The sequence below is a fragment of the Corella eumyota genome, chromosome 5 (genome assembly GCF_963082875.1).
Source record: "Corella eumyota chromosome 5, kaCorEumy4.1, whole genome shotgun sequence".
Lineage (NCBI taxonomy): Eukaryota > Metazoa > Chordata > Ascidiacea > Phlebobranchia > Corellidae > Corella > Corella eumyota.
Genome location: NC_137494.1, coordinates 1,124,044 through 1,141,336, shown reverse-complemented (window position 1 = coordinate 1,141,336; position 17,293 = coordinate 1,124,044). Strand labels below are relative to the sequence as shown.

The window sequence follows — 17,293 nt, the reverse complement described above, 5'->3', positions numbered from 1 at the left end:
AGTTTTAATACTGAAATGCAAACTTAATAAATTTTATTAAAAGATACTTTTTATTAAAATATGTTTTGAGAAAAGTGCCTACCCATCAAAAAAGCTGACATCAGCAATATCAAAATCGCTGACTAAAGTTTTTTTCTGCTGTAATGTTTACATTTTGTAATTAATAAAATTTCTATATATATTAAGGTATCTAATCTATATGTGTTAAGCTATTATTAATGAGATTTGACTAGCTTACGTACTTTTATTAAAATTGATAAACAGATAAATACGATAAGAAAATAACGTTGTTCTGTTTATTTTAGGTCTTTTAGATTTTTTTTTGTAATTATTATTTAATTTAAAATGAAGGTTTTATTAAATTCAAGTTTAAGGAATTCTTATTCGAAATTTACCTCTGTAAAAAGAGTTTCACCTTCAAGTTTTCTTTGCCAAACTAAAGTAAGTTATACTTTTGTAACTTGAACATTTATTTATTAAAAACTCTAAAAAATTTAAAAATAAAAGATCTGTATATTTTTTTAAAATAAGCAAGTTAATAGTTGAGTTTAAATATACAACTAATTTCTTTGTAAAACTTTAAAGCTCTGTTGTTTAATATGTTAACTGATTCTGTTAAACAAAGGTTGGATATAAAACTCATTATGATCGAAGTATCAACAAAGCTGACGAATATTGGGCGGAAGCAGCTGAAAAATTAACTTGGTTTAAAAAATGGAATTCTGTAGTTGATCATTCAAATCCTCCTTTTACAAAATGGTAAATTAAGATTTCAAAAAAAAGTTTTTTTTTTGCATATTTTGATTTCCTAAAAAAAATGTAAATATCTCTTTTTAACCCCAGGTTTTCAGGGGGTGAATTAAGTCATTGTTACAACTCAATAGACAAACATGTAGGTGAAGGGAGGGGAGATCAAATTGCAATTATTCATGACAGTCCTGTCACTAATTCTATTACTAAGATATCTTATCAACAACTACAAAATGAGGTTAAAATGTTACAAAATAAAGTTTATTTAAATTAATTCTTGTTAAAAAATGATGTAAACTGTATGAAAGCGTAAAAAAATTTAGGCCTCTGCCTATGTATGTTTTTAATAAGTAAAATCATATGGACATGAACAAAAATTTTTATTTTGTTTTAAGGTATCTAAATTAGCTGGTATGTTGTCCAAATTAGGAGTAAAAAAGGGAGATAGAGTGATGGTTTATATGCCAATGGTTCCACAGGTAATAACTAACAATATATTTATTTTAAAATTTATAACTTAACAGTTGCATTATAGAAAATGTCTAATGTTTAAATTGTTATGTTATGTTTAACCACATTTAAATATTAATGGTTTAACAGGCGGTTATATCCATGTTAGCCACAATAAGATTGGGGGGAATTCATGTTGTTGTGTTTGGAGGATTTGCATCCAAGGAGTTATCTGTCAGAATTGATAATTGTAGACCTAAGTACTTACTTCGTGTTCAAACTTCATTTAAACTTTAAAAAAGTTTTAGATTTCTACTATAAATTATCATTTAGTATTTTACCAAAAAATACCCATCTACATAACCTATTTTATATTAATTATACCTATTATATATAACCCTTTATGAAAATAAAAATTAAACACAACTTTTATTTAATTTTGAAACAAAGTTTAATTTATTTAAATATATATATATAATATGTGACTCATGGTTTTGTAATTTTATTTAAAACCTTTATTATAGAGTAATAATATCAGCAAGTTGTGGAGTTGAACCTTCAAGAATAGTGAGATACAAACCAATGTTAGATGAAGCCATTAACCAAGCCACCCACAAACCTTTGCACACAATTATATATCAGAGACCCAACTTGGTAAGTCAGCCGTTTAATTCCTGATGCTTTGCATTGATTTTAGTTTACAGTTATTAGCTACATAAACCAAATTCTTGTATTTAATTAGGAGCCTGCTACTTTGATACCAGGTCGAGATTTGGATTGGGATGTGGTATTAGATGAGGGAAAACCCCATGATTGTGTTCCAGTGGAGTCAAATCACCCGATGTATTTGTTGTACACATCAGGTAGTTGTTAGTTAAGTTACTGTAAAAACTACAAATGTGAGGATAAATAACCAACATATTAACCTATACTTTTCAATGCATTTTCTAAAAGATGTCATTTAAGTATAATTATATTCTTGTATTCCTATTGCTGTTATAACTTGCGCAACTTGTACTTTAATCATAAAAATGTTGTTAATTTAAGAACATGTTTACCTTGTCATTTAAGTTTATTTTAACTTATTAAAGGGACAACTGGATTACCAAAAGCAGTTGTGAGACCAACTGCAGGTCACTCAGTAGTTCTACATTGGAGTATGAAAGCGATTTATGATGTCAACCCAGGAGAGGTAAGATCTGTTAAAAAGTTAAAACTACTGTAAAATTACTTTAAAAGATACGGCTAAATATTGCTTTTATGTTAAGTTTGTTTTCTGCAAAAAAAAATTAAAAAAAAGTACAACAAACGGCTCAGAGAGGACAAAATAAGGTCATTTTTCTATGCCTGCCAGTATATGATCTTACGACGATGACGTCGTGCGTCACGTGACTCGCGCGCGTTGGGACTTTCCCTATTACTTTTAAATCCAGATATCTCAAAAACTACTTGACCAATTTTTAAAATAATGATATCCTTGTGCAAGTTGGGAAAATTCCAACATAATTAAAAAAGAAACTCTACGACCGAACCACCTTATTAAAGATTTTTAGTTTATATTTTAATGTTAACTTGATATGGCCAAGGTATTTTGGTCAGCATCAGATTTAGGTTGGATAGTTGGTCATTCTTATATTTGTCATGCACCATTAGTTTATGGTGCAACGACTCTTATGTTTGAGGTATTAGCTTGTTTGTAGAACAACTTTTGCTTGATGTAATTTCAAGTAGTGTTTTGTGGTGAAAATAGGTTATATGGGTTGATGTAAACAATCTTAATTCAAGTTTTTTTTTTTACTTTAAATTTAAACTGAAATCAACAATTGTAACTCAATTAGTAAATTTAATATTTAAGAAATGAAAATTTAAAATTTAAAAATGGGAATTGAAATACAATTATTTGTCCTATTGATTTTTAAAACCTATTTTCACTAAAAATACATTTTGATCCTTAGCAACAACCCACTAATTATAGCATGCATTTAATCAAAACCTAATTCTTAGATTTTTTGGGCTGCAGCTGACTTGGGTTGGGCAGTTGGACATTCTTACGGTGCCCATGCCCCTCTCTTATATGGGTCACCTTCTGTTTTATATGAGGTAAATTGCCCTCATTTTCAATAATTCTTATTTGCAATTAAACTTCTTATGAGTAGCTGCCATTAGTATTTATTAATTTTCACTGCTGTTAATTTTATTCATCTTTAATTTTTGCAATAGTAACTAGCATAAACTTTAGCATATGCATATAAATACTATTTAGTTCTAATAAATTAAATTTTGAGTAAATTTTTGTATTTAATGTTTTTAACTTTTAGTTTGTGCCATCACCAATTTAAAGATTAATATCTTTAATTTTAATATATCTTCTTACAGGGCAAACCAGTAGGTACCCCAGATGCTTCATCATTCTTCCGAATTATTGAGGATCATAAAGTAACTTGTTTGTTTGTTGCACCAACTGCTTTAAGGTCGATTAAAGGAGTCGACCCTAGCGCCCAGCTGGGCAAGAAATTTGATCTTTCAAGGTAACGTTATTTTAAATTAATGATAGTTTCATATTAATGAGTCAAAGTAAAACCTTTTGTTAATTTAGTGTAATTATTTAATTTTTATCCTTTTTCTTTTTAAAGGTTGATTATTATTTTCATAACTTTAATTTTATCCTCAGTTTGCGGACTCTTTTTGTTGCTGGCGAACATTGTGACACTGACACCGCCAAGTGGTCAAAACAAGCGTTCAACGAGGTCCCGGTGCTTGATCATTGGTGGCAAACCGAGACTGGTCACCCAATCACGTCAACTTGTGCAGGGTTGGGGAATAAGTTGGACCCACCTTATGGGAGTACTGGGTTGTGTGTACCGGGGTGGGACTGTAAGTTGTGTTAATTTGGTTTTATTCAGTGTAGATTTAATTTTGTAATTTTCTTTGCTCAAGCTTGGTATATTAGTAGAGTGACACCTTTGTTTAAATTCTAAGCTTGGTGAAAAAAAGGTTAGGCATAGAGGTGCTATTTTTTGTTTTGTTTTTAAAAACAGTTTCTTTATTTTAATTTTACCTTTATAAAAATAAGTACTTTTTAATTTAAATAACAATTAAATATTGTAAGTTTTTCAGTTTAACTTGGATTTTTAGTAAGCTAATATCATGGTTGCTAGTTCCCGAAAAAGTTTTAAATAGATTGTTTTTTATGATGCTTTTAAACACCATTTTTTTTAAATAAAATTTTTTTTTATATCAATTTATATTTCTTAGTAAAAGTGGTGAACCATAAAGGGGAAGAGGTGGAAAGAGGAGAGTTGGGAAACCTAGTGGCCAAACTTCCTCTACCTCTCGGAACATTTCAGACTCTGTGGGAAAATGATCAGAGATTTGAAGATACTTACTTTAAAAGATATCCAGTAAGTTCAGTTTATTTCACAGATTTGTATTTATGTTTTAAGTGTATTCCATTTCAAAAAAATTTAAATTCTGACTTGGGTACTACTTAGTAGTCTAACACAAAATTAAACGGTTAAACTATAGCGACTCAGTAGAAATAGAAATCCAAATAACGAATCTTTGGTTACAGTCTAATCTATTGTGTTTTAAAACTACCATCACCATAGTCTTCTGAACTATTAACCTGAACACTAACAATATTAAGTTATATTGTATTCTCTTTAAAACAGGGATATTATGACACCATGGATGCTGGGATCATGGATGAAGAAGGTTACATCTCTGTGATGTCACGAACTGATGATGTCATCAATGTCGCAGGTCATCGACTCTCATGTGGTCATATTGAAGAGGTACATGGTTGCATAAATATCTTTTAAATTAAAAAAGTGACTAAAAATTACTCAAGATATTTTTTGTTGTACGTTAATTTTGTTACTCAACTTATATCTTACTTTTTTAATATTATGTACATCTTTTTTGGTAAACTTATGCCTTATATAATTGATTATTAATGGTAATAATAGGCAACATCTTTTTCTTTATGATTAGGTTATAAACTCCCACAATGATGTTGTTGAATGTGCAGTTGTTGCAAAAGATGAAAAGTTGAAAGGTTCAATTCCATTTGGATATATAGTAGCTCAATCTGGTGAGAAAATTAACAAATTTATAGAAAGTATGGTAATCACATTCAGGTGTTTGCAAAGCTGTGGTGACTGATTACCAAAATACAGTACCTATAATATATACAGGATTAAATAGGTTACATGTATTTTAAGTGGGTAAGGGTTGGAGTAAGGGTTTAATCTATGTGCTTCCTTTGTTCCATTTGATCCATTAGGTTTACTTTATTGGCACCCCCCAAAAAATACTGTTCCGAATCCTAAAATATCTTGTAACTTGGTGTAGTACTCGAATTAAATTTAACTTGGCCATTTTTATCACATTTTTCTATTTTTACAACTGATTCTTTTATTTTTAGAAAACGTTGACAAAACCAAGTTATCGGATGAAATAATTAAATTGGTTCGGAACCAAATAGGACCAGTGGCTGCATTTAAAGATATGGTTTTTGTGGATAAACTTCCGAAAACCAGAAGTGGAAAAACTCCAAGAAATACCTTGCAAGCTATTTGTAATAATAAACCTTATAAGGTAATGTGTTTAAATGGATAAAAATTCATATCCAAGCTTACATATTTTAAAGTTTTTTTGAATTATTTTAATTTTTTTTCAAGATTTCCCCAACTATTGAAGATCCATTAGTTTATCCCCAACTTGAAAAAATCGTTCAAAATTATATAAAATGATTGTGATGTCGTATACATGCAGTATATTGTTAGATCACAAAAGGTTTTTAGTGATGTCATAGTGTTTTGCACAATCCATGTCAGTTAGGTAATTACTTTTACCTAAAAAGTGTTTATTTTTTATTAGTTTTTACTGTATATATTATGGTACGAATATCTTCATTTCTACTGCAATTTAAACTGTCTTTTATTTTAAATTCAAAATATTTACTTATCTTGAATTTGTTTTTATCTTTATTTTGCAATTTAAGTGCAGTAACTTATGCTTCCTATTTTAAACAACATCAGTGTAGAAATATATGCAAAGGTTTTTGTATTATATAAGCATGTTTGTATATAAATACAATTGTATTCCTTATTTAAAAACAATATTTTATTTAATTTTGTAAATTTAACATACAATGTTTATTTTAATTGTGGCCTTAGTGTTTTTATTTGTTTAATCAATTTTTTTAATTACTAATCATTTTTTTCCTAATTATTAATCAAAGGTGTTTTATTATTCCAAATCAGTATGTTAATGATTATATGCAATACATTTAATAATAAATAAATATATTTGATTACAAAATTTTCATAGATTTAATAGTTTTGAGTATTAATATGTTATTGTATTATAATTATGATTACAGATAGATTAACTAAGATAGGTTAACTTTATTAATAATTGTTTTTATCCAAGTTCTACTATACCAATACCATGTTAATTTTAATCCAGTTCTATCCTTCATAGCTACTTTATAACTTTCAGCTTCTTAAAATTAAGTGATTTGGAAGTAGGTAAGGGTGGAGATATTAAGTTTGGTAAAGTTGTGATAGGATAAACTGAAGGCCTTCCATGAGCACATTGAAAAGGTAATTCACATAAAGATAAATTAAAAAGTAAGTCCTTACATTGTTGGTTGTTTAACTTATCACCAAATCTTATTGCACCTGTAAGTCAGAAATAAAAATAGTTAAAATCTTTTAAGGGGTTACTTTTCAGTATTTATTAGTGTGTGATTTAATGATGTAACTATCTAAAAAACTTAATTTTTATTTGGTAAAATATTTAAAACATTTTTCTTACCATGGCAAGCTTTTGAGCACAATAAATTAAATAAAACTTTTGACAAATAGTTTGTGTTTCCTTTGACTGAGAATGCCTAAAATAAAAATATTTCAAACAACGGTACTAACAAAGTTTGTGTTTACTGTATATTGTTTTAAAATTTAATGGTTTAAAGTTGTTATAATTGCTTAATATTTCTTTACCTCTATTCTCTCTGTAACCAAATCTTTAATAATTGATTCCAAGTTATCAGTATAAGGTTGAAGTAGATATGGTATATGTGTTATTGTTACTTGCTTTTCTAAATTTAAATTAAATGTTGTTTTATGATTAAAAAAGTTGCAAAACATATTACAAGTTCAGTTTAGTTTTAACATACATTTTATTAATATTTATTACCCTTATTTATTTCATTTATTTTATAAAATAATCCAGATTTGTTAAAATATTTTTCTTGCGATTCTAATGATCTTATCTCTATTGAATTAAAGTCCAAAGTTAAGGTTTCTTTTAATTTCTGATATTTGATATTTTCTTTTAGTTCAGGGTCTATGTAAGATTCTAAATAATAAAATTTATTTTTAATTAATTTTTATAATTTATCTAAGGTTAAAATTTCTTATACAATTACTTTTAAAACTTGTATAAAAATTTGTTAAATAGCAAACCTTTTAAAAACGTCTCCAATCTAATTCTTTCATGAACAGCATGTTGATCAAAAGCTAAGATTAGTTTCTGTTCCAAAGTATTGCTTACACATAAAATATACTTGTCATCAACTTGGCCTATCACCTTTATGTTGTAATATATAAAGATCGGTTTATTCAAGAAGTATCCTTAGTTTGTTTTTTTGTTAAGGGTTTATATTTTGTTTTAACCTGTAAATTTTTTAGAATAGTTTTGGATAATTTGATTTCTTTTTTGTCCTCACATTTTGATTGGAATTTAAAACTTGGATTCTGAATAAAAAGTAACATATTTAAAACATTGTTTAAATCAAAATGTTTTACTTTTTAAATAGGGTACTTACTTCTGGTTTGAAAACAATTTCTTTATTAAAATCCTTCAAGTTTGTAGTATTAACTGCATTGCTGTATTCTGAAGGTGTCCTAAAAATTATTACAATTCTACAACATAACAAGAATATCTTTTTTAACTTCTACCTCTTTATACCTGCTTGTATGTAATACTGATTTGGTGGCATCAGATAAAAAACTTGGGAAGGATTTCACTGTAAATTCCTCAGGAATATCATATTTATGTTTTGTGTAATCTAAAAACGGTTTCAGTGCTGCATTAAACACTTTTCTTACTGGTTAGGTAATCAAATTTGTGTGTAACGTTGCTGTTATGTAATGTATATTACCATGTGTTTCACCGTTGTTGTTGATGTCTTTATAATTCTGTACAGGTTTTGTATGACTTGAATTTCCAGTAATTAAGTTAATGTAAAACGTTTTCATTTGTCGTTGATCATATTTCTTGATCCAACCAACTTGAAATAAAATTTATTATATAAAAAAGGCAAAATTGTGGTTGTTTTAACTTTTAACTGCCATCTAAGTTATCTTTTACAGTTGCTAAGAAGTTTTTAACCAAACTAACTTGGTAAGTTTTCTTTTTCTTTTATCTTGTCTTTAACTTTTTTAAATTTCTTTTGTTTTACAAAGTGTTGTGTGATAAATTGGTTGTTATTTCTTTTGAGCTCAGCTTTTCGACCCATGATACAAACCAAGTCAGTGGCTGTTTCAATATCAACTTCTTCCGATACAATTTCTGTTGTCTTCGTTTTATCCTGGCAAAAATATTTGTTTTATCCTGGCAAAAATAAGTATATTTTGGTAATATATAGGCTTATTAACCCAAGTTTTATTAACGGTAATAGAATTATTATATTTTGAGCAAGAAGACTGATGAATTAATTTAATCAGATATTATAAAGCATACAAAATTGTTGTTGTTGTCAATCACTTGAGATTGAAATAGTTGTTGTTGAAATTGTTTTAACACCAATGTTGTAGAAAGTAAAATAAAATCCAGGTTTCGAAATTCTATTTTTGTTTTAGCTGGCTCTAAACTTATATCATACCAAGAATAAGGGCATCTAAATCAGCAATATAAAATCAGTTGGTTTTTCAAGTATTTTAGGCAACGTAATATTTTGAATTTAGTTGCAAACTTCCGAATAATTATTTTATTAAGTTTATAAAATGCAAGTTTTTAGACATATGCTTAAGGTTGTAATATTTATAGATTTTAAGCAAAAACAATCAGAGTTTTTTGGTTGTACTTACGTTATTAAAATAATGTAAACTAAATGTAATTTACTTCCAGTTAATTTTTTGTCAAATTCATGATCATCAGTTCTTTTCTGATGTAATATTTTACCCAATATTTCCTTAACACTCTCGTGTATTTTTGTCTGTAACACACAGCTTTAATAAGTTAACCTTAGTAAGAATAAGCCAAAATGATTTAAATCAGGTTTGCTATAAAAAGTGTGTCTGCAAGTTGGCGCTACAGGTCAACTGTTTGTGTCGACCCAGGCTAGTTAATGAAGTAAACCCAGGTTATATTTCTAATAAATTGTTTTATCAGCCTTTAATAACATATGTATATTAAAGTTATTATACTTACTGCATTAACATATCTTTTGTTAACAAAAACTAGTTGATATAATGAATAAGGAGATAGTTTAGTTCCAATTACAGATGAAATCTTCAACTTTTTACTTGAGTAGTTTATCTCTTTTAAATTGGTATTAGAATATATTTTGCCGTATATTTGACCAAACCTAAAACATCAAAAGTGTTTTTATAAATGTTTTGTGCAAATTAAAGTTACTAAATTGTAGTTTTACCTTTGTTTAGTTGATGCTGATTTCTTGTAATGAAATTTTGTATTTGATTGATCTTCTATAAACGAGAATTCCACATTATGATGCGATAACGCGATATTATCAATTGTTTTTCTCATGTTTTCTAACTCGAAAGTTGAATCAAAACATTTTTTACGAACAGGAAAGTTATTAAACAACCCAGTTACTTGAACTCTACTTCCATAGCCTAAGTTTTTAGATGCAGTATCTAGTTTTATTTCATCGTGTATTTTGCAATTTTGCCAAATTGTTTTAGATAAAATTGTATTTTGGTCTTTAGAACATGTTTTAAATTCAAGCTGTGATGATAATTGAGCAATACTTGCTAATGCTTCGCCTCTATAACCAAAACTACCAAGATTTGAGTTCAAGTCATTTATTTTTGTACATTTGCTGGTAGAATAACGTTTTCCTGAAAATAATCATCAAGTTAAAGCTACAAACAAGTGTGTGCTACCTTAAAAAGTAAAAAGTTTTATTTAAAATCCCATTTAGATTTTTGTTCTACTTGCCTGCCATTTGTAGATTTTTGAAACTGAATCCTTGCCCATTGTCATTAACACTTATGCTTAGCGTAGACAAATTCACAACTATATGAATATAAGTAGCCTTGGCATCAATACTGTTTTGAACAAGCTCTTCAAGACATTGGGTTAATGTAGTAATCGCTACCCCACTTCGCAGTTCAGACTGTGTTTTTGTGTTATGTAGTTTTACCTTTTTCATGATTTTACGCAGGCTAATTTGGAACAAAAACTAGATACCTAGCAAAAACAAGTAACTATTTCTATGTAGACTGTGTTTTTGTAGGCTACGCACTATAAATTGCGTTAATCATTAGATTTATAAGGCCGTTAATGTGATTACAGAAAAAAACTGCTGAAATTTTTGAAAACGATTTAAATTTAACATAGAAATCTTATAAGTTTTTTCCGGTTGGTTGATTTGTAGAGAAACGCACGGACGGTTCGCATTTTAAAAGTTGTCAACAAAGAAAATTGAATCCGAAAAACGGTAATTTATTAAGAAAAAAAACGAGTTAACTTTTATTAAGTGATTATCAATTGCATTTACTTATAAAATTTAAATATCTTATATGTTGGATACTAGTTTATATCACATAACTTTTGTCTGTTGTTTGTGTTTTAAATTTGGCGGTTAAAAATTTAGAATTGCTTCGGAATTCTGATAAGCAATCGCTATACATTCCTTTGAGTTTAAATTTACATTTAGAATAGTAATGAAAGTTTAAAATAATGACACAATCAATTGTAGTTCAAGTTGGTCAATGTGGAAATCAAATTGGTTGCCGTTTTTGGGATTTATGTTTACATGAACACGCATTTTATTCGAAAAAGGGAATTTATGATGACGCAGTTTCAAGTTTTTTCCGTAACACAGATTCAAGTCATGGTAACTCCTTCAACTTACCAACTGGAACTGGCAAAACTATGATTAAAAACTTAAAGGCAAGAGCAATATTGGTGGATATGGAAGAAGGTGTTGTAAATGAACTTTTGCAAGGTTATTTAGGCGATGTGTTCGATAACAGACAACTTATAACCGATGTCTCGGGTTCTGGCAACAACTGGGCAGTTGGGAATAAAGAATATGGAGTTCGATATCGGGATAAAATCGTAGAACAAGTTCGAAGCGCTGCCGAAATGTGTGACTGCCTTCAATGTTTTTTCATTTTACACTCAATGGGAGGTGGAACAGGTTCTGGACTTGGGACTTCAATTTTATCGATGCTACAAGATGAGTTTCCTGATGTTTATAGATTTGTGGTTGCTGTTTATCCATCCAGTGATGATGATGTAATCACATCACCATATAACAGTGTTCTTGCTATGAGAGAACTTACTGACAACGCTGATTGTGTGTTACCAATAAACAACCAATCTTTAATGAACATTTGTGGTAAAATTCATGCTTCAAAATCGAATAAGGATAATATTTCAACACAGTCTGGTGGTATTGGCAAAAATGATAAACCATTTGATAGCATGAATAATTTAGTTGCGAATGTTATGTTAAATATGACAAGTTCATCAAGATTTGAAGGTTCTTTAAATGTAGATTTAAATGAAATTGCTATGAACCTTGTGCCTTATCCTAAACTACATTATCTAGTATCAAGCATTTCACCTTTATATATTTCTAAAGATTTAGGAATTGCACCTCGTAGATTAGACCAAGCGTTTAACGATTTATTCGTAAAAGATCATCAACTAATGTTGGCTGATCCAAAACATAGTTTATATCTTGCTTGTGCTTTAATGGCTAGAGGTAAAGACGTTTCGGTTTCAGATTTAAGAAGAAATATTTCAAAGTTGACATCAAATTTAAGTTTTGTCCATTGGAACCAAGATGGATGGAAAACGGGTTTATGTAATGTACCACCAGTAGGACAGCAATATTCCTTACTAGCTCTTTCTAACAACACTTGTATAAAGCAACCATTTTCAGAACTACGCTCTAGGTTTATGAAATTGTATCAAAGAAAAGCGCATCTACATCATTATGAACGTGTTGATGGTTTTGATAAATCTTTATTTGAAGAAAGTTTATATTCATTAGATGGTATTGTAAAAGAATATAATGACTTAGAAACGGCGTCTTTAAATTATAGTTTAGCTACCGAAATTCCTAGATTAAAAGTTACATAATTTAATATTTATACTAAATTAAGTTATGCAATTGAATTTTATGTGTTTGTTCTATTAAAATTATTACCACCACTGTCTATTTGTTAAGTTTAAACTTAGATTTTCTTATTTTTCACAGATTTATTTTAATTAAAATTTTTTATAAAACTTGAAAAAAATTATGCAAAAGGAATCTTACTTGGTCGTTGTGTCAATTTTGGAAGGTAAAAACTTTCCATCAAGGCAAAAACATCAACTCATGATTGAGTGTAAATTTGATGGCGAACTTCTCTCAACAGATCCAATCCCACATGTTGACGTTCCTAACTTTACAACAGAGTTGGCATGGGAAATGGATAGAAAAGCATTACACCAGCATAGAATGCAGAGAACACCGGTAAAACTACAATGCTATGCTGTTGAAGCTTCATCTAAAATTAGAGAACATATTGGATATATTTTATTGGATCTTAGGTTAGCACAGATAAAGCCTCATCCGCCTAAATGGTATACATTGCTAAGTAGTAAATATTCGCGATTAAAACCAGCAATTAAAATAGCAATGATGCTTGAAGATGATTCCGGGCCAAACCAACCAGGGTTTAAAGCACAGGAGGCACCACCAAGGCCTGTAAAGAAGCAAAATCAATATCCAGGAAATCTTGAAGCAGTTTTAAATGAAGAAGAAGGCTTCTTTCAGATTGGGCCAAATTCTCAAAACTGTGAGATTTTTGTTATATCTGTGACCCTGGGTTCTGCTTTTAATTTAGAGCAACTGATAAATTCAGAAAATGTTCTTCCAAGTATATCACCAGGTTATTTTTTCTACTATTCTCTCTTTGGAAGTGACATCACAAACGATGTGTTTAAAGATCTTTTGTCTCCCAACATTACCCCAGAAAGGGCATCAATTCGAGTACGCAGTACTGTTGATACTTTAAAATCTTACTTTGTAGAAAACCCATCTTTGTCTATCCATTTATGCTGTGCTGACCAGCTACTTGGTTCCACTATCGTTACATTCTCTAAGTTCTTTAGCAAGAAACACATGGACTTGTTAACCTCTGAGGCAGTTACAATTGATGGTGCATACACCTTGTCACCTCCGAGTAAAACTATTGAATCTAAAGCAATTCAACCTCGAGTTAATGTTGCAATTTGTCTTCGTAAAGAAACAGTTCCATTAAATAGTTCACCAACACGAAACAAAACACCAGAAAAAAAGAAGAGAGATATTGAGAAGTTGGCTGCACCGGAAGAAGAGCCTGTAAGAGACACAGATCAAGAAGTTACAACCTCTTCAGATGATCGTAAACCTCTCCCCACTCCAGATCTTCCTGATGAGAATGCGGAGACAGTTCCAAAGTCACCGGAAAAGCAGATAGACACTGATGATGATGCTTTAAGTATAAAATCTGATAGTGAGAAAATAACAATTCCAACGAGTACACCAGATCCATCAAAGGGTGTGAGTGATAAAAGTAATAGTTTAGCCACAACTGAAACACATACCGACGTACCTCAACCCTTACAACATTTCAGATTCTCTCTTGAACTTAAAACTTTATCAAAACTACAACTACCCCACCCTTGTAACCTGTTTTTAAAGTATTCTTACCCATTTTTTGGCAGTTTTTCTCCTATTATGACATCACCAATCTCAGCATTTAATCATCATGAAGTGTTAATTCCACGATCAATGTGTATCTTTGATTTTGCATGCCCAGCTAACGTACTTGTCAGTACATTCAGATCATTCCCCATTAAAATTGAATGCTGGCATCGTGGTACAGAATCCAATGATGAATTACTTGGATTTTCAACACTTCATCTGTCACAAATTATCAACACACAAAGAGATAAAATTGCATTGGAACAAAATGGAAAGATGGTGACTGGGTATAGGCAGACCGGAAGAGATTCTATCCCTGTTACAACAAGTGATGGAAAGGTAATAGCAAGTTTAAATCTTGTGATGTTGCTGGAGGATTTTGGTGTTGCCGTTGATCAGGAAATTGTGCGGAAAAAGTTAAAACCTAAACAGCAGGAGATTAAAAAAGTTGTGCCAGAAAAACCCAAAGATCCAAGGCAAACAAATGAATACAAAACAGCGATGGAGTTGGAGTTGTGGAAGTCTCAAGAACAAGATAAGTTTACTAAAAGACTTAAACAAATGGAAATGGAACAACTGCAAAGAATTGGCGACGAATTCGCGAACAGAGATGCAGAAAGAGAATCTTTAATTTCAAAGCGAATCTCAGAATACCAGATGCTTGAAAAGCAGTTGAAAGTTTCTATCGGTGACTTAGAAAAACGTGAAGCTAAAATCAAAGCAGGTGAAGTTCAATTAGCTCGACTTATTGAAGATTGTCAACGTGAAAAAGAACGAAATATCGCTGAAGCTAAAGAGGCAACAAGAAGAATGAAGGATGATTGTATCCACCAAGTTCAACTTGAGCGAGAAAAGAAGGTGTTTCTAGAAGAACAAAATCGAAAACTTACAAAACAAGTCAATGAACTTGAGCAAAAATATTCAAACCTGATGAGCCAGTTTTATGATTTAAAAAGTGCACAGAGCAATCGTCCAGAGGTAAGAATGCAAGCTGAGCTAAACATGCTGGGACTTGAGAAAAAGGAATTGGAACGGAAATTAGAATCCGCAACAAAATCGAAACTTCATTATAAACAGCAGTGGGGCAGAACATTAAAAGAACTTGCAATGATGAAAACCAGGGAGCAAGAAAATGCTTTTGCAAACCTGAAACAACAACAAACCGAACTGGAGACTTTAAAACTTCGCTACCTGGCTTCTGATGAGAAAAAGGCAATCAGTAAAGATCAGAATCAACTCCAACAAATAGCAAAAGATTTGGAAAGTTTAAAGCAACAACGTAACACAGAACCAGTGTCAATTGTCATCGAGTCTCACCAAGATAAATCGAATAACAATGAAGATATAAATGAGAGAGTTTCACGTCTTATTGAAGAAAGGGACACATTATTACGAACCGGAGTTTACTCACAAAGTGATCGGATTATTTCGGAGCTTGATCGACAAATTAAAGAAGAAATGTCAAAGAGGCCAAAAACAAAAGGTTGATTTGTTCGATTGTTTGGTTTATTAGATTTAGTTTTTTTGTTATATTTTAGAGATAGTGTTTATTGATTAACTGTATTTACTTTTGTTTTTGTTAAATGTTGCTTTATATTGCTGCTACTTTTTAATGTAAACCTTATCTTGAAGCAAGTTGTTGTTTTTTATAAACAAAACATTCTTTTTAAATGTGCCAAGAACAACTTTTTTTTAAATTTAGAACTGTTACTAGATGTACGAAATCAGTAGCAACTTATACATCCTTAGTTTGTTTAAATTTGTTTGTAGATTACAGATATATATTTGTGTTGTTTGTTTATTATCCTTAAATACTATTTAACCTAAAAAAATAAAATGTAAAAACAATTGTTGGAACTTGTAACATTTTATTCAACTTTAGAAATAAGCTGTGTATCAACATTGAGATGAAAGTATGATTGCTGTGGTCCAATATACAGTGAGATATTAGGTTAGCAAGGTAAACTTAAAAACATTTTAAAGAAATTCTATGTGGCAGTGACATTGTTAATAGCTTAAGCATAGTTGAATATTTTCATGATGTATATTTATTTTTTCCATGTTCATTAATGATACAGATGTGGTTGAGATCTCGAAAATATTCGTTGTAGTCCAATGCATAACCAACAGCAAATTCATCCGGAATTTCGAAGCCGATATAATCAGGTCGATACCCACAACTTCGTGTTGTTCTTTTTACCAACAAACTCGCAACATTCACTGAGTAAGGTTTGTATTGCTCCAAGGTTGCCAGGAGTTTTGTCATTGTTCTTCCAGTGTCAATGATATCTTCAACAATCAGAACGTTTTTGCCCGATAAATTAGATAAATCATCGCCTCCAATGATTTTAACTTTGCCAGTTGAATGATCACCCTCATAACTCTTTAATCTGATAAAATCGATTGACATTTGGCAAGATGTCGAATTATTTGCATTAAGTTGTCCAATGAAGTGTAGAAGATCGTTAAAGAATTGGTAACCACCTTTTAAAACACACAATGCAGCTGTTGGTTTTGATTGGTCAAGATTTTGGAAAATATCTCTTGCAATTCGTTCAGTTCGGTCCAGAACAAAACCTTTAGGAATCATGACACTTTTAAGGTCTTCCTCGTAATGTTTTGGTATACAGAAATGCTCGATTGGATAACCTTTAAAGTCGTCGGGAATAGCAATAAAATCGCTCATTTTTTAAGTGAATTATTATTCCAAATAACTAAGTACAGAAAAATGTACAAACTTGGTCTAAAACAAATTAAAAACAGGTGATATTACTAATACTTAAAACATAAAGTAACACTACAAGTTAAAAAGAATTCTACAAGGAAACGTTTATGCAAAATAAGCATTTTTGTCTTTAAAATTGGTCAGCTCCTAAACACGTGTTGTTAAAAACATGATCCCGTTTCGCTTGACATCAATTAGGAAAAGGTGTTTGCTTTCTAATGTTGGTATACTAAATTTTTAATTAAAGAATTATTAATAAGGACTTTTTAGTAATAAAATTTTTTTTTTTTAAGTTTTAAAACACTTTTAATTAATGGCTTAAAAACGAGGATAGATTTTATTTTGGTTTAAATTCTGAGGGCGCTATTTCCGTTGCCATGGCATTTTTAACACAAGAAAAATTATTTTTTAATAGGCAAGGTTTT

At 30.0% G+C, this 17,293-nt stretch overlaps 5 protein-coding genes across 5 annotated transcripts; 3 read left to right on the top strand and 2 right to left on the bottom strand.

The window, feature by feature from the left end:
- The first annotated feature begins 304 nt into the window (after positions 1 to 304).
- On the top strand, positions 305 to 6,369 carry LOC145753231 (acyl-CoA synthetase short-chain family member 3, mitochondrial-like). Its single transcript, XM_082569631.1, has 16 exons — positions 305 to 441; positions 626 to 759; positions 844 to 988; positions 1,146 to 1,229; positions 1,351 to 1,460; positions 1,725 to 1,854; positions 1,943 to 2,063; positions 2,292 to 2,392; positions 3,205 to 3,300; positions 3,577 to 3,728; positions 3,872 to 4,074; positions 4,456 to 4,601; positions 4,872 to 4,994; positions 5,194 to 5,293; positions 5,627 to 5,799; positions 5,883 to 6,369. The coding sequence occupies exons 1-16, from the start codon at positions 346 to 348 to the stop codon at positions 5,952 to 5,954; spliced, it is 1,986 nt and encodes a 661-aa protein (XP_082425757.1). The 5' UTR covers positions 305 to 345; the 3' UTR covers positions 5,955 to 6,369.
- A 318-nt stretch (positions 6,370 to 6,687) lies between these two features.
- On the bottom strand, positions 6,688 to 10,609 carry LOC145752491 (DNA mismatch repair protein MutL-like). Its single transcript, XM_082568790.1, has 12 exons — positions 10,396 to 10,609; positions 9,866 to 10,295; positions 8,977 to 9,109; positions 8,734 to 8,800; positions 8,372 to 8,500; positions 8,179 to 8,317; positions 8,036 to 8,114; positions 7,884 to 7,964; positions 7,674 to 7,797; positions 7,209 to 7,306; positions 7,024 to 7,099; positions 6,688 to 6,887 (listed from the first exon to the last, which is right to left on the bottom strand). The coding sequence occupies exons 1-12, from the start codon at positions 10,607 to 10,609 to the stop codon at positions 6,688 to 6,690; spliced, it is 1,770 nt and encodes a 589-aa protein (XP_082424916.1).
- Positions 10,610 to 11,138: 529 nt separating this feature from the next.
- On the top strand, positions 11,139 to 12,610 carry LOC145753234 (tubulin epsilon chain-like). Its single transcript, XM_082569635.1, has one exon. The coding sequence runs from the start codon at positions 11,140 to 11,142 to the stop codon at positions 12,550 to 12,552; it is 1,413 nt and encodes a 470-aa protein (XP_082425761.1). The 5' UTR covers position 11,139; the 3' UTR covers positions 12,553 to 12,610.
- Positions 12,611 to 12,676: 66 nt separating this feature from the next.
- LOC145753229 (centrosomal protein of 120 kDa-like) lies at positions 12,677 to 15,974 on the top strand. Its single transcript, XM_082569629.1, has one exon. It carries the CDS (start codon positions 12,713 to 12,715, stop codon positions 15,629 to 15,631), a length of 2,919 nt encoding a protein of 972 aa, XP_082425755.1. The 5' UTR covers positions 12,677 to 12,712; the 3' UTR covers positions 15,632 to 15,974.
- On the bottom strand, positions 15,945 to 16,922 carry LOC145753240 (hypoxanthine-guanine phosphoribosyltransferase-like). Its single transcript, XM_082569640.1, has one exon. The coding sequence runs from the start codon at positions 16,827 to 16,829 to the stop codon at positions 16,179 to 16,181; it is 651 nt and encodes a 216-aa protein (XP_082425766.1). The 5' UTR covers positions 16,830 to 16,922; the 3' UTR covers positions 15,945 to 16,178.
- Between the last annotated feature and the right edge of the window lie 371 nt (positions 16,923 to 17,293).

Excerpts from the sequence above, each read along its gene's own strand:
- LOC145753229 (XM_082569629.1), top strand. The coding sequence starts at position 12,713 with ATGCAAAAGGAATCTTACTTGGTCGTTGTGTCAATTTTGGAAGGTAAA.
- LOC145753234 (XM_082569635.1), top strand. The coding sequence starts at position 11,140 with ATGACACAATCAATTGTAGTTCAAGTTGGTCAATGTGGAAATCAAATT.
- LOC145753240 (XM_082569640.1), bottom strand. The coding sequence starts at position 16,829 with ATGAGCGATTTTATTGCTATTCCCGACGACTTTAAAGGTTATCCAATC.
- LOC145752491 (XM_082568790.1), bottom strand. The coding sequence starts at position 10,609 with ATGAAAAAGGTAAAACTACATAACACAAAAACACAGTCTGAACTGCGA. Across the intron at positions 8,801-8,976 it reads AACAACTATTTCAATCTCAA|GATAAAACGAAGACAACAGA; the intron begins GTGATTGACAAC and ends TATTTTTGCCAG. Across the intron at positions 7,798-7,883 it reads CTATTCTAAAAAATTTACAG|GTGATAGGCCAAGTTGATGA; the intron begins GTTAAAACAAAA and ends TACAACATAAAG.
- LOC145753231 (XM_082569631.1), top strand. The coding sequence starts at position 346 with ATGAAGGTTTTATTAAATTCAAGTTTAAGGAATTCTTATTCGAAATTT. Across the intron at positions 989-1,145 it reads ATCAACAACTACAAAATGAG|GTATCTAAATTAGCTGGTAT; the intron begins GTTAAAATGTTA and ends TTTTGTTTTAAG. Across the intron at positions 5,800-5,882 it reads GTAATAATAAACCTTATAAG|ATTTCCCCAACTATTGAAGA; the intron begins GTAATGTGTTTA and ends TTTTTTTTCAAG.